The sequence below is a fragment of the Oratosquilla oratoria genome, chromosome 39 (assembly GCF_046742065.1).
Source record: "Oratosquilla oratoria isolate Oo_2021 chromosome 39, ASM4674206v1, whole genome shotgun sequence".
Classification (NCBI taxonomy): Eukaryota; Metazoa; Arthropoda; class Malacostraca; order Stomatopoda; family Squillidae; genus Oratosquilla; species Oratosquilla oratoria.
The window spans coordinates 2,605,001-2,621,595 of record NC_134815.1 but is presented as its reverse complement, the minus strand read 5'-3'; the positions used below and the strand labels follow the sequence as shown (position 1 = coordinate 2,621,595).

Below are 16,595 nucleotides of genomic sequence, written 5' to 3'. Positions count from 1 at the left end.
TCCACAAACCATGTGGATACACAAAATAAGTTATGTACCGATCTTTATTTTTTAATTTACAATTTTTTTTATGAATGATGGTAAACTTGGCATATGATGGAAAGAGAGAGAGAGAGAGAGAGAGAGAGAGAGAGAGATATTCCCTTTGTATAAACAAAGGTGTATGTGGGTGGTTGAGGAAATTTGAAGCATACATCCCCTTTACAACCATCTCACTCCCATTCAAATCCCATTTATTCTACCTGATCTTAGCATGTTATGGATGAAGAGAGTGACAGTAGTATTTGACAAAGACTGTCTAAACTGGAACTACCAATCCTGGAACGAAGAAGAGAATGAGGAGTTCTATTGGCCATTTACAGAATCATGAAAGGCATGGAAGTCCTTGACAGAGAAGACTTATTAAAGTGGGATAAAAGAAAAACAAGAGGACATGAGAAGAAACTCATAAAGGATAGTTATAGAAGAGATATGGGAGAGGAGGGAGAAAAAAAAAAGTGGTGGACATCTGGAACAAATTGGATGAAACAACAGTGTGTGCAAAAACCATACAAGAATTTAAGAACAAACTAGATGCTGTGAGATACAAAGATGGGGTCACTGCAAGCATTGATCCCCTTCCCATATAATACAGCTAGGTAAAACATATTCTAAAGGCCCTTTCCCCTTTACAAGGGAGGTAGCCAAAAAACAAAGGCATAAAATCCACTTATTTTTAAATGCTACATAACATTTATGCAGGAAGAAGAGATGGAAGAATAGTAGGAAGAGGAAGAAGATAATGAACTCTACTGAGGTCAAAAGTTTTAATTTTTTGTGACAAGTTATAAACCACCAATTCAAGTTTTTGACCCATTTACTTAAGTTTTTTTCCATTTCAAAACTACAAGCATTTCTCATAAATATCATAAATCTTTTGTTCTTTCCTCTTTACACAACCCACTGCTGAATACAGGGTACCAGAAGCTGAACTGGTCACATCAATCCAACATTTAACCAGTACAGTAAAATTCATTCTCTCTGACCTTCGAACATCTGACTAGTCCAAACATCTGACTTTTTTCTTCAATGTCCCAAGTCGGATAAAAGTTAAATTTGTCCAAACATCTGACCATTGAGTGGAAGTTTAGTTGTTGCTATCGCCACTACTGACTCATGGCGCTCAGGTCCGCTGTTATTTTCGTGGGTATTTTTCAGTGTTTGCTTACGTATGGCCATTGGTGGTTGATTCTCCTCCACTCTGTTGTGTTGCTTATTATGCTTTATTTTACCGTAAATAAGTGAAAAGGTCCCAAACCAGTGATTTTTTTTAAATCTGTTAGTGTACGTCCAAACATCCGATCTAGGGTAGGTCCCACCAAGGTCGGATAGAGGGAATCTTATTGTAATTCAGTTTGTAAACAGCTCCAAACATCATAGTATAGTGTAGAGGCCAAAGCCTCTTCCAGTGGCAAAACATGAACCACATTAATTTAAATAAGTTTTGCTGAAGTGAGTAAATATCTTATGGCACACATACATATACTAATGGCTTTTTCTCCCTTACAACAGAGGTAGCCAAAGTCAAAGGCATAAATCCACTCCCACCTATTTCATCCCCCACTTAGTCAACTCCCATTCACCACCCATCCCTCCCTCTTTTCTTGGCACCTCCTGGATGATGGGTCATCCCTGCATCTTGTCAACTGCCCTGAGTCAGAAGCAATGTAGCAATCCACAGCAAGGCCACCTCATTTAATTGGCAACCCCCCCCACTCTGTCCCCTCATGCAGAAAAAGAGAAGGAGGGGACAAATCCCTTCAGGCTGTGTCAAAATACCATTCACACATACTCCCTCACCCATTCCCTTCTATGCATCACAACATCATCCATACACAACCATTCTCCATACACAACCATTCTCCACTCACCCCTATCTTCTCCCTTCCTTCCTCAACAGATATTCCCCTCTTTCCCAAAGCCCATTTTACCCCATTCATCCATCTCATCGTTGGTTGACCCCCCCATGTTCACTCCTTCCACACCTTTTACTGATCTTTCTTCACTCATTCTTTCCATATGTCCAAACCATCACAATACTCTTTCATCATCCCTATCTCCCAACTCCCTTTCCACCCCCATTCTCCTCCTCACCTTGTTTCTCACTCTATCCAAGCTAGTAACCCCCATCATATTTCTCAGGCACCTCACCTTAAACACATTCAAACTCCTCTATTCCTCTCTTATGTTCCATGTTTCTACCCCATACAGTGCTGTTGTCACAATTCTTTATATAACCTCCTCTTAGCATCCATTCCCAAATATCTATTTCTCATCACACCTTTCAATCCTCCATGGCATTCACTCTCTTCTCTCAATCTACATTCTACCTCCACCTCCACTCCTCCCTTTCCCTCCACATTTGTAAAAACTATCCACTTCCTCCAGTCTCTCCCCCAGTGACGCCTACGTAGGCGGCATGAGGAGCAAGTGGGTACGTGATGATGCCGACGTCGGCATCTTGATTATACAGATGCTCCTCAACTTACGTTCCGAACGTAACGTGAAATTGAACGTGAGTTGTGACTTTACGTTCCAGTAATGTATGACCGTTCATACTGTACTATACATCCATAAATTCTATTACCATATCTTACAAAACACCCCTAAATCATTAATTATAAACATAACATTGTAAAATAATAACATTAATTTCAAATAAATTAAATTCAAGCAATAGAAAGTGAGATGGTGGAGGAGGAGGCAAGGCACGTTCAGTCTGTCGTTTGTGCCATGTAAACAATGGATGCAGCGTCATGCTTAAGTATAGTTTGAACGTCTCATACTACGGAGAGCGCGCTAAACTAAAAAATTCACTCAACAATTTTTTTTTTTACAATCAGTTCAAACGAATGAACGTAAGTAGAGGAGCGTCTGTATTTATTGTAGTCGTACCTACGTAACCTCCATTCTCTCTAAACTGGCTTCATCATATTTTCTATGGTTGTCAAAATTCACGGGTGAAAGAGAACAAACGATTGAGCACTGACTTTATTTTTTATAATGCGATTATTATGACGCAACATCGCACGTCAGGCAGCTAATGCTGCCAGACGTGCGATGTGCCCCGGAGTGAAGAGGTTAATATCCATTTCCAGTTTTCTGCCACTTTCTCCCATTGTACATTCCATCACCCTACTTTTACCCATATTTATCTTCAAATTTCTTCTCTTGCACATCCTCACAAACTCTGTCACCAACTTCCTCAATCCCCCCTCTGATCCTGCTACAAGCGCAGCATCGTCAGCAAACAATAAATGGCTTATGTCCCACTTTTCTCTATTTTCTTTAAGCACACTATTACAACACAGATAAATCCAAAGATTCTTTGCATGAACAGTCTTACCAGTCTCGCTGTGGGGCTGCAGGTTTCTAGTCAGAGAAACTCTGGACAACAATTACTATCAATAACAGTGTGAACTCACTCAAATGAACTGGATTATTGGCAGATCCATAAACTTGTGAAAAAGGAGGATTACTGGAAAGAGGAAAGAAGGAAAGAAAGAAGAGGAGAAAAAAAAAAAAGTGTGTGTGGCTTGGCTAACAAGATACACTTGAACTGTCCACCTTACCTTAACGAAATCAAGGTATCGGCGCATGGAGAATTGAGGTCCAACCATAAAGGAAGCTGGAAAATAGGTATGGGCAGCCACTTCGAGCAATGAAGGTGTGTGGGATAGAGCTGTCTTCTGCTGGTCACATGACAGCTTTGCCTAAGAAGTGGGATAAAGAACTTTAATGAATGACAGGAAATGAAATACATACATATATATATATATATATATATATATATATATATATATATATATATATATATACATATATATATATATATATACCAAGGGCTTTTTCCCCCTTTCAAGGGAGGTAGCTATAATAAAAAGGCATAAATCCACTCCCACCCAAATTGCTCCGTCACCATCCCTCCCTCCCTCTTGTCTTGGCTCCTCCTGGATTACGGGTCATCCCTGCATCTCTGTAACCATTACCTATAACCCCACATATTGCAACAACACCCATGGAAAACTACATCACAGCATACATATGAATATACATACAGGAGTCCCTCAAATAACGCGGGGGATTAGGTTTCTGAAATTACCGTGCATGACCAAATCTGCGTATGCTGATATTTCATATTAAATACTGGTATATACTGTACCCCAGGTAGTTTTTGCAGCTTGCAGGATGGTAATGTAGACCTAAGCTTCAGAACACTTTACATCACAGCTAATATCCACTGTACAAAGTTCATTTATAACATCATACAAATTAATTTTTTAAAAGAATAATGCAAACGCAATTGTACAAATATAATATTTATTATGTATCCTATGTAATATACAAAACAATGTAAATATATTGTAGTCTGTGCCTGAGAGGCAATGCAAGTTGATCAGCTACACCCCTGCCACCTCATGGTCCCCTCCCGTCTTCCCTCCCTCGTCCCGTTAGCTAGCTTGTCCTGACGCCTGTTTGTGTCGCTGGCCACCATCACTCGAATTCTATGAAATACACACCCAAACAACTCTTAGAATTCAACACTCATGGGCTACTAAGCATAAATAAAAATAAAAATTACGTACGCGAATTTTGGATAACGCGGTAAAAATTTCAAGAAACACTAAACACGTTAAAGCGGTAAAATTCCGATAACGTGGTGTGAGTGGTGGAAGCAAAGCCCCTCAACAGGTTATGGCGGTAAAATTTCACGATAGCACGGCGCGGGTGGTGGAAGCAACAAGCTAAAGCTTGTTGGCTACTCCCCCTCTCCTCCCTCCAGCATCAGTACTCGGAGGTTGACACGTGACCGCAGGCACCCACGGCTATCCCCTCGCCCCACACCCTTGTTTGAGCAGTTCCCAATACATAATGACTGCGTTATCTGAGGATCGACTGTATATGGTAAAATAGAAAGCAGGCACCACAAAAGTTTGCGATGTTGCTGCGTGTGTGCGTATGCGTGCCCGACTCGGCGCGAATTTTAAAACGGTTCTCTACATTTGAGATGGTTTTGTAATAAAACCCGTGTGTGATTGAATCCGTGTTAATTGAGGGACTTCTGTACACACACGCCCCTAAGCTCTCCCTTCATGTGACCAAACCATAAAATACCTGATTCCTAAGAACACCTTTTCCTCATACACACTACTCTGTAACTTAGATTAATAACCATAATAATTAAATCACAAGAAACAACAACACATTCTTAAAATGAAAATATATCATATACTAATGTCCAAAACTAGTATCACTAGGATAAATTGTAAATCATTTGTGAGATTGCCAATCCCTCAAAATGCTTTGTCATCAAATTTACTGCACGAAAGCAGCAGCAAAAGGGAACAGGCAGTCAGTAGGTGTAAGTATACTGAGGAAGGTCTTTTGCTGTAATCAAACATTAATAGAATCTTATAAAGGTCTTATCCTTTGAATTGACCCACCAAAGACAATCTCTCCCACTGACCTGCAGCAAGACACAGCACATCCACAGCACGGCCGCTGTGGCTGTTATCTTTTCAAACGAAATACAATCTCATTTCACATTTAAATCCTCAACTAGTAGGGAAGAAGATAAGGAGGGAGGGATAAAAAGAGAGATTTCATTTCACCACTAATAACTACTTTTATCTTTACGGACAGTATCACACAGAAACTGAAGTCATAGAGGTGGCAAAGAAGAGCTATAACAAGGGTAGCAGAAAGGAGGGGAGGAATTGAGAGTTGGGCGCAGTACCACTAGACAGATAATGCACTACCAAAAAATCTGGGGTGCATTTCTGTCAATGTGTTACTGATATCAATTTCCTTAGAGCAGTTTGTGTTACTGTGTATATGTACATTTTGTGTGTGTATGTATATATATATATACAGTATATAGAAGAAAGCTAAAGATATATGTGGGTAAAAGTAAGGTGATGAGATGTACATGGGGTGAAAGTGGCAGTAGACTGGAAGTGAGCATTAAGGTAGAGCGACTGGAGGAAGTGGATAGTTTTAGATACTTGGGTGCAAATGTGGCAGGAAAAGGTGGAGTGAAGGTGGAGGTAGAATGTAGACTGAGAGAAGCGAGTAAATGCCTTGGTAGATTAAAGAGTGTAATGAGGAATAGACTTTTGGGAATGGATGCTAAGAGAAGACTGTATGAAGGAGTGATTGTGCCAACAGCACTGTATGGGGCGGAAACATGGAACATAAGAGAAGAAGAGAGGAGTTTGAATGTGTTTGAGATGAGGTGTCTGAGAAGTATGATGGGGTTTACTAGGCTAGATAGAGTGAGAAATGAGGAGGTGAGGAGAAAAGGGGTGGAAAGGGAGTTGGGAGATAGGGTTGATGAAAGAGTATTGGGATGGTTTGGACACATGGAAAGAATGAGTGAAGAAAGACTGGTAAAAGAGGTATGGAAGGCAGATGTGGAGGGAGTGAACATGAGGGGACGTCCTAGGATGAGGTGGATGGATGGGGTGAAGGGGGCTTTGGGGAAGAGGGGAATGTCTGTTGAGGAAGGAAGGGAGAGGACAGAAGACAGGGGTGAATGGAGAATGGTTGTATATGGATGATGTTGTGATGCATGAGGTGGAATGGGCGGGGGGGATGGGGGGTGAGGTAGTATGTGTGAGCAAAATTTGACGCAGCCCGAAGGGATTTCTCCCCGTCTTCTCCTTTTATGCAATGGGGGGACGGAGAGGGGGGGTCGCCGATTTAATGAAGCGGCCTTGCTGTGGATGTGCTGTGTCTTGCGACACTGCTTCTGACCCAGGGCAGTGGACAAGGTGCAGGGATGACCGTCATTCATTCAGGAGGTGCTAAGATAAGAGGGAGGGTGGAGGGATGTGGAGTGTATTTAGGGATGGAATGGGTGGGAATGATTTTATGCCTTTTCCTTTTTGGCTACCTCCCTTGTACGGGGGAAAAGCCTTGGCATATGTATGTATGTATGTATGTATGTATATATATATATATATATACACAAACACATATATGCAGTAACACGGACAGCTCTAAGGAAATTAAAATTGGTAACGCATTAACGGTAACACACTACCTGTCCACCGGTAACCCACCCAGCTCTAGAAGAATTATGCTAAAAGTGACCTACATTCTTCTTTCCGTGGAAGTTAGTCACCAATCATACAATACTGCATGAATGATTTGTAGGGGGTCATCAAATTTCCCACACATTAAACTTATATACTGTGGGACCAATGATGGGTACCTGCATGGTCTTGCAAGATGGAAGGCACAGCTGCCCATTCTTAAAACTTGTCAACAGCCTCACCTCCACCAGGAGGAGCAGCCTAAGAAGCTGACACTCAATCTCTGGACTGGGCCCAAGATATCTCCTGTTTCACTTCAACTGGATTTCTTACACTTTTTCACACTTGGGGAACTGACAACTGCTCTCCTCTTTCAGTCAGTGTCATGGAAACAATCCCATATTGATACAACACAAACAACAGTCCAAAATTTCTTCCCAGAGAAATTTGTGGGAGGTTCCAAGGACCAGTGCCAGCTTCTGTGGGGCTATGGGTATTCCATTTAAGTGACACTTGAGGCAACATTTTATTTGACTGAAATTTATGCAGTATGCCATACATGCACTTATATATATATATATATATATATAAAATATTTGGGTGAAAGAAAGATAAGAGAGAAATAGGAATTGGGAAGAAGAGGTACTGAGGCGATGCAAAGGTGGGAGATCATCAAGGACTGTCTACAGAATGAATACTAGAAACACAGGGATGAACCTCCAAGTTAAGATGAGCTTCCTCACTACTATCTATGACATAGGATCACCTCATCCAGTTTCCCACTACTGATCCCAGAAAATCATTAAACTATCAGTTTGTATTAATGTATGGACTACCTCCTGCTCACCCGTAACAAAGACAATGACCTGTATAAATACAACATGGACACTAGCCCAGAGTTTCTTTCTAATGTGATTTTGTGTAAATACCCAATTGTTGCCAGCTACATGCTAATGTACTAGAAAGTCTATCTATATACCAAGGGATTCTTCCACCTTATAAGGGAGGTAGCCAAGTCAAAGGCACATGCACACTCCACCCTTGTTTCCCTCTCATCTTAGCTCCTTCATCCCTGTCTCCTGCCCAAGTCAAATGCAATAAAGCAAGACACAGTTGATCCACAGCATAAGAATATAAGAATGAAGGAGACTGCAAAAGATCATAAGGCCTACACTAGGCACTTCCATGTCCATTACCACCTGTCATCCCCATCCATAAAGTTGTCTAACCTTTTCTGAAAAAAAATTATAGTTTCAGCATTCATTACATGATAACTAAGTCTATTCCATATATTCACCACTGTATTGGTAAACCAGTTCTTGCCTATTTCCCTCTTAAATCTAAATCTGCCTAATTTAAATCCATTACTGAGAGTCCTGCCCTGTTGTCTTAATACAATGACCTTGTTTGCATCACCCTAAATTAAGCCCTTGATCCACTTGAACACCTCTATTAGATCACCCTGCATTCTGCGTCTTTCAGGAAGCCACTCCACTTTTTGTTGAGTTAATTATTATGACTAAAATTGTCTGTCCACTTATGCTGACAACTTACCGGATCTTTTCTTCCATCATACACATCATAGGTGAGTGCAATGAGACGGAGAGTAAGAACACAGTGTGGCATGCTCCACTTGATGTCATACGTGTCTGTTCCAGTCAAGTAGTACCCAACTAATAAATAAGTCATCTGGAAGACGAACGCAATGATGACAGAAATCAGAGTACCTCCCATTGCCACCAATAAGAGCCAAGCAGTCATGACACAAACAGCAGAATGTATGACACTGGTTCCTGGAATTGTAAGAAATGTTCAAATAGAATATGGAAGCACACATTAAGAAAAAAAATGACTACACTCCTGTAATATCAACCTTCATTTCAGCAATGATACAACAGTTAAAAAATTTGCTAATCAAATGTATTTGTTGAATACAAATGAAATCTTACATGGTGAATGAAAAAACAGATGTAATATTATGATCATACAACAATTTCTTTGTCAATGAATATGATCCTTTAATCCACATTATTTACTTTTCCAAAATTTCATCTTTGATACCTACCATAGTTGAAGAGAGCGATGCAAACTCCACTGACAGCGAAGAAAACATGTTGCAGTCGAGCACTTTTTCGGTACAGTGTGTATCGATGAAACAGAACTAATGGGTAACCTGCAAAACATTATCTATTGTAAGATATTTTGTGTTCTCTATCAACTATGCATCAATAAAATTCCTGGCACCCCATAATATATGACAGCGGTGAGAGATTGTCGACAAGGATAGAAGTGTTGGTAAATTACAGTCTACAACAACTTGGTAGATCCCACAGAGTATGGAAAGTAATACAGTGGTTCCCATTTATTACAAAATTAGGACTAACAGGGCATGTGAATGTAGTATGAACACGATTATGTCCACAAAGTTTAAAGTTCATTGTCAATGTCTGATATAAACAATAATATATTTACAGAACAGCTACTGAAATTGTGACCAACAATGGATAGCTACAAATAGGAGTCTTAGGAGACAACATCAGAGCATAATATCCCTGACACCCCTCTCCGAAGTCTATAAAACCATTCACCACCCTCCAGAAATGCATCTTTACATACAAGGAGAGCTGACAGTTTGTAGCTGCTCTACTCCTACTACTTTAAGCTGATGATATAAATCACTCCCACAACGATACAACACAGACAAGAGTTCAATGCTTCTTCCCAAAGAGACATGAGGATGGGCCTGTGGATTGTTGCCAGTCACTGCGAGTGTTCAGGTTTTCAATGTGAAATCCAAGGCAACAATTATCACTACCGTTGAAAGTACGACACCCTGTAATATCCAATGGTCAGAATTAATGTGCAAACTCTTCCACTGGCCAAAAATCCTACAGGACTGGACCTAAAATTTTAGGAACCCATGACCACCCAACATTAAAAACCTCACAGTGTAGGCCCATTTGAAACTGAACATACTTGGAGTAGTCACAGGTGCAAAATTTGAATAGCAAAAATGAACTAATAACCGTATATAAATAACTAAGGGAATAATTCTGAAAAAGGTGCCCACAATATGATTACCAACTCTAAAGAAAATGAAGACAGCCAACAAACAACACAAAATAAAGCCTTATAAATAACAATAGGTTGCAGTGAAACAACACCAATAACAACTACACTCTGAAACCAAATTTCTAGCCTATTCATCAAAGCAGCCATCACCCCTACACATTAAAACATCCAGAAATCTATACAGTTAAACCCACTTTTTAAAACATTATGTACTCCAGATGAGGTATGGTACTTATCTGAGCTGATAATCCCACTATCTTAATTGACGCACTTTGTGTGTAGTTACCTTTTACCCTCTTCACAGGTCAACAGCCTCAGAGGGCAGCTATGACACATCAAATAAATGGCTATGACAAGGGTATGCACAACTGAAGGTTAACAAATTAGCTAACTGTGAAATTACAGAACACATCTACTCAGCCACTTGTAAACTGGATTTCGGATTTCACTTATACCATAGATTTAAGCATATAGGAATACAAACATTACTTGGGTAGGTTAAGGAGCCTATAGCCTGACTCATGGTTATGAAACCAACATGAATTATGTTTGTATGACCTATGCCAACACATACTTGTTCAATTTCCTATACATGGTTCTGTAACATGTTGCTAAGTATATTTGATTCTTTCATATTGTCATGTCCCCTTGCCTACAAAAAGTCTCACATTAAGAAAAATAATGTCACCATACCACAGAGGTTTATCAGTTACACAAGTAGATAGTATATCTAGTACCTTGATGTATGTCTGTCTTATCTATTAAAGCTGTATACACTCATAAGAATGAGTCGCTGAATTACCTGACCTTCATTCAAAAGTTACACTCAAGTTGTATACTTTTGTGGCCAAAATAGCTGTTATCAAGGTGATTTTATTGTAAATGACTGCACTACAGGAGGCCACTAGCCCAATTTCAATTCCTACTCTACATCAGATGAGAGAGAAAGAGAGAGGGGGGGGAGAGGGAGAGAGAATGAGAGAAAAGACAGAGAAATAGGGGGTTAATATAAACAAGAGATCTTGTAATCATTGTAATGACCCAAAATAATAATCATTGGCTTGATTTTCACAGAGGGCAAAACCTACAGTGACTATCAACATTCCTTGGGCACTTCTACAGTTCTATCTCAGAAGAAACTCTGGACTGTCGTGAGACTTCCTCTCATGGGCTGAAAGTGGTACAAGGGAACCAGTTATCAGCTCTCCAAGTGTGGGAATGTATAAAAAATACAGTTAAATTTGATGGAGAGAAATCTTAGGCCCACTGCTAAGACTGTCACCCCATTAGATCTGCACCTCCAGATGGGTGTAGGGGTTTATGGTTTTTGAAAATAGGCGGCTTCTTTGTCCATCTTACCTTCCCTCCTATCCACCTTATCAAATCTAATGGACAGGTTAATCAAAGAAAGAAAAGTAACAAAGCTGCTCACTTCTTACTTATGGAGCTGCCTAGTGTAGGCCTTATGGTCTCTTGCAGTCTCCTTCATTCTTATGTTCTCCAAACTAATATGTACTGTGGCAGGGCCATTCCATCAACACGCTCCTCATAAATATCACTCGATAAGTGTTGGGAGGATTCAATAAGAAAGCAGTACCAGAACGAGTAGTCATAAATAATGCATTTGATAAAGTCCCCACACACAAACTATCACAAAAAACAATGTAGTAAGATCCACAAGAACAACAACTAACTTAGCTGGTTGTGTTGAGTAATCCAAAACAATCATATATCTACAACCAATATTGTACAATGGAGTCTCTCCAAGGAGCTACCTACATTATTCAACCTCTTTGTAAATGATCTCTCCAAACCATATCTAAAGTAACACCAAAGCACTGACAGATGATGATTACCTGATGATAACCCAGCACAGCAAACTACAAAACAGTTGTTGAGAACATCCAAACTTAGTCAGACTAGATCAGTGCCTCACACAAAATATAACTGAGGCCTCCCTTCAGAAATCATCAGTAGCTTTGCTCACCTCAGACAACCATGAATCAAAGAAACATGCATTAGTAAAACTGAATATTCAAATCTGTCCATCAGAAAACACCCAAAATCACAGGCCTCATTATTGATACACATCCTTCAGCTCACACACCAAGGAATAATCAAGAAAATAGACATAAAGTTCAGTTACACACACAAATATGGTCAATGGGAGCTAATCACACTTGACAAGTAGTTCTCAAGAACCACATTTGACTATGCCTCCACAGCATGGTTCTCCACAATCAGGAAAACAGACAACTAAAAACACAAAACAAGGTATTATGAATAATAACAGGATGCATCAAAATTGCCTCTAGTAAAAAATCTACATGTTAAAACCAAAATTCTCCTCATCCCACATGAAAATTATAGTTTCATAGTTCTATGCAAGAGTCCTTGATCCTACTCACCAATCTCATTATCATTATATCACAAATACAACTAACTGAAAAGAGTTACATACTACTCAAACCTCTACAATCACCAATCACCTGCACCACACAATACATTCATACAAAAACACACTCAAATAAAAACAAGCTCTTCTACTGATTACCACACTCCCTACTACCACAAACTCCTAAAACAACATTAGCACTATAGAAAAAATTCTTCCAAAGATAAGCAAGAACCACACTAGCAATACTGTGGGTCACCATCTGGGACTAAATATACTGTAGTACCAACGACAAATAGGCCAGGCTATAGAAGCAAACTTCCTCAGCTGTAACCATCTCACAGAAGACACCACATACTTTCTACACAATGCTTCCCTAGCCCTACCTGAACAACACAACATTTCTACCCATAAGTGATTTATGTGCCAATTTGGTGGGTCTTGCTGGTTACCCGAGAACCATGGGTCTACTGCAAGAGACCTGGGGCAATAGATTAATTGTCATTAGGTATTTACATTTCATCATTCCCTATTGGATCATTCTGTTTTGCATAAAATATATGAACTTTCTTCTACTTCATGTACCCATTTTAAGACATTTCCCCCCACGTCAGCTTTTCATAATTATTTCTGCACAATTTACACGTTTCTGTTCATGGACTAATGGTGGGTACCTATAAGAAGTGGTCCTTTGAGAAACACCAGAGAATGATTTTATAGCCAATTTTTAAACACCATGACCTCTATTAGGAGGTGGAGCTCTGCAGGCTGACACTATGTCTCTGGACCAGGCCTACGACATTTCACAAGATAACTGTACTTCCTCCACATTTTTAAATAAGGAGAGCTAACAACTGGCTGCTTCCTCTTCCTAATGATATAAGTTAGTGACAGAAACACCCAAATCTTAATATACCAAAGACAACAGTCAAACAATTCTTTCCAGGGAACTATGGTCTCTTGCAGAAGACCCATAGTTCTCACAATGGACCCCGTTTGTTCAACTGCCTCCCCAGAGATCTCAGAGACCAGACTGATACTAGCCCGGAAACCTTCAAGAGAAAGCTGGACAAATGGCTGGATGGGCTACCAGACCATCCACCGATACCAGGCTATCCCTACAGCCACCACAACATCCTGCCAGAAGTAATACAGAACCAAGAGAGTGAGAAGATAATAGGACCAATTGGAACGTGCGGAAGCCGACTTCATCTGTGTCATTAACAGACAAAATTACCGAAAGTATACTAGCCACTAAGGTTGTTCACTGTCACTGACACTTGAGGCACCTATTATTATTACTAGCATATCTTTTTATACATTGTGATAAACATAGGTGAGTGAAGAAATACTGGTGTCCTGATCCAAATTTATTCTTTACTAATTCTGAACAAGAAATTCGGGTGAAGCCTTTGTATGAATCTAATTAGGGCTAAACTTGGATGAAGACTTTTTTTTTCTCCCTTCATTATAATCATTAAAAGTTTTAGTCAAAGTGTATAAATTAATGACCTCAAAATCAAGGTAGCTACAGCTGGCTCTGACAAACACACATACATATGATATGTATGGTAGAGTGAGTACACTCAGCATCTGTGCAGAACACTTATTAAGCTAAAAAGTTTTGTGTAAAAATTGTATCTAGTTGTAGGTATGCTTCTCATGTATACCATAAATGGTTAGAAAAACAAGGTAGACTAGAACAACTGTGATAAGTTCTTTTCAAGCAGGTTACACTACAGTGTTGAGGGCATGTACATAAGAAGCAACTTATTTGGCTGCAATAGTGGTCTGCAAAAATTTCTTAAGGCAAGAAGACAAAGTACAAGACATGACAGTACATTCTGTGGCTTAATTAATCTCTTCACTAGTGATGCACTTCATAGATTTCGTTTTGGTCACTGCCAGGCACTTTTACTACCTTGATCCATGTCCAAGGTGAGAATACAAACACATTGCATAAACAATGAGTGCAAGCTAAACCGAATCTTCACTAAAAACTACAAAAGTTATTTGACACAGTACATTATTATTCTTGCTGAACTGCCCTAATGTGTGTAGGCATCCAAAAGTTTCACAAGTGGTGCTATTCATAATTCAATAACTCAACTACATATAGCACACACATATGGTACTTCAGTTTCAGTTTGACAACGATAACTTCAAGCCTAATACCCCCACAATCTTGTCAACGTGCACCTCAGTACCCCTACGTCTAATTCATTTACCCAACTACTGTATTGAATGATTATGTAAAGAATAGACTGAAGTTTCTGTTGTAAGCATGTAATTATACCCACTTTTATATTAATTCATTATTACTGCTTCCATACTTAACTCAACATATAAAAGTGAGACTACAAATTCTTTGGCAAGGGCCCAAGAAGCTTTACAACGTACGTTCTCCTACGCAATACGCTTTCAGCATACGAATTAACATTCCACACGGCCACCTATGTTCGAATGAATACCTGGATGCAATCAACATAAATATTTACATAACATTTACAACAAGAACAGCCTACACAATGTTATCAGGTGGTACATGAGTGAACTGATATTCATCTAAACACATGTGCGTAATTAATCCTAACTAGTTTGTTAGAATGAAACAAAAAGCGAACATAAATATTGCATCACTTGCGGGCCGGTCAAGCACGCACCATAGAGCCTTCTAAATATCACAAGAATAATCATGTAAACACCAAGGATGTTGTGATTTTTATTATTGAATTACTAGAATAAGACTCACCTACTAATATAGATATCAACAAACGGACTGCAGGCTCTGGGGCACCTAATAAATTGGCAAATCTTTGAAGGTATGTGAGATAATCTGTCTCCCCAGCCATGTTTGTTGTTGGCGAATGGATCAGCTGACGAAGACTGTTGCGATGGTTCTGCCGTCTCGGTATTCAGGTAGTGTTTTCTCTAGCGATCACGCAACTCGGGGACATTCAGGACGACTACCGTAGTTGTCACTCAGTCACTTAGTTAGCCCGTTATATTTAATCTGATAATCATCCTTTAAGCAGAGCATTTCTCTTTGAATCATTAATATATCGATTACGTTCTACGAATTAAATACTCTGAAATATCCCGTATAGTTCTTAGCACTACTGGCAAGGAATACAGACTAGTTATTTTGTTAGGAATCCAGAGGAAGACATCGATTTTTTATTCATCCGGGAATCCCGCCCGAGATGGGCGTTATTTGAATATATAAAGCAGTGTAAACTTGGGAGTGTAAGCCTTAACATATTTTTAATTACTTGATCAAAACCTGGACATTATTTTTGCTATGTTTATCATCTGTGACTGCGTTTTAATATATTGCAACTGAATAATCATGGTAACGGGTGGACTTTCTGCCCATACTAAGGTCAGATGAACAAAGTGAAACATTAGAACATATAAATACGATGTTCATCAAGCAACTTTTAAAACTCCGTCTTTTACTGGTCCGGGAATTTAATCCCCAGTGATTATATAAGAGTGGAGGTCATTTAGTCGTCTGGGAAAACTGCGGCGGTATTCTTATCTTCCATAACAGGATCATATGAAAAGATGTGTCCTCAGAACACTACTGGGGAATTTATGAACAGCGGACTAAAGGGATAGTGGAAAAAACCCTCTGAATGTAGATTTATTTCCAAAAACAGAATGCTGCGTGATTTGGGTGTTGGGATTTTTTTTAGTAATTAGCTTAAATATCACCTCTAAATACTTCAACCCACACTCATACCTTGCTTATGACCTTTCAGATCTGTAACTTTTGATCTGCAATCTATATATAACTTTTTAAAAAATCTGAATAGGTACCAATTTAATAACTATTTTTTTTTTATCTTGTATCATTCTCAGCCTCACTATGGAAGGTAGTGATGCTTTCAACCCAACAATATAGAATTACAGTAATTAAATTGCGAGAAAAAAATGTATATATCAACGTTGTTTCTGTCGAATTTTCGTCTTGTTTTTATATAGAGTGCAAAAAATATTTTCAGATTTGGCATATATGTATCAATTCTGTTTTTCTTGATAGTTTATGT

General features: G+C 39.2%; 1 protein-coding gene across 4 annotated transcripts in view; it reads right to left on the bottom strand.

Moving 5' to 3' along the window:
* Nucleotides 1–15,569, bottom strand: part of nes (lysophosphatidylcholine acyltransferase 3 protein nessy) — a 56,929-nt gene extending 41,360 nt beyond the window's left edge. The window contains exons 1-4 of one of the 4 annotated variants that reach the window (XM_076176441.1): nucleotides 15,296–15,569; nucleotides 9,142–9,249; nucleotides 8,631–8,869; nucleotides 3,612–3,752 (exon numbers count right to left, since the gene is read on the bottom strand). In XM_076176441.1, coding sequence (XP_076032556.1) covers nucleotides 3,612–3,752; nucleotides 8,631–8,869; nucleotides 9,142–9,249; nucleotides 15,296–15,395 — 588 coding nt within the window. In that variant the 5' untranslated portion in view covers nucleotides 15,396–15,569. The remainder of the gene's footprint in view (nucleotides 1–3,611; nucleotides 3,753–8,630; nucleotides 8,870–9,141; nucleotides 9,250–15,295) is intronic. The other 3 variants (XM_076176443.1, XM_076176440.1, XM_076176442.1) reach the window with 3 other exon arrangements.
* Nucleotides 15,570–16,595: the final 1,026 nt, after the last annotated feature.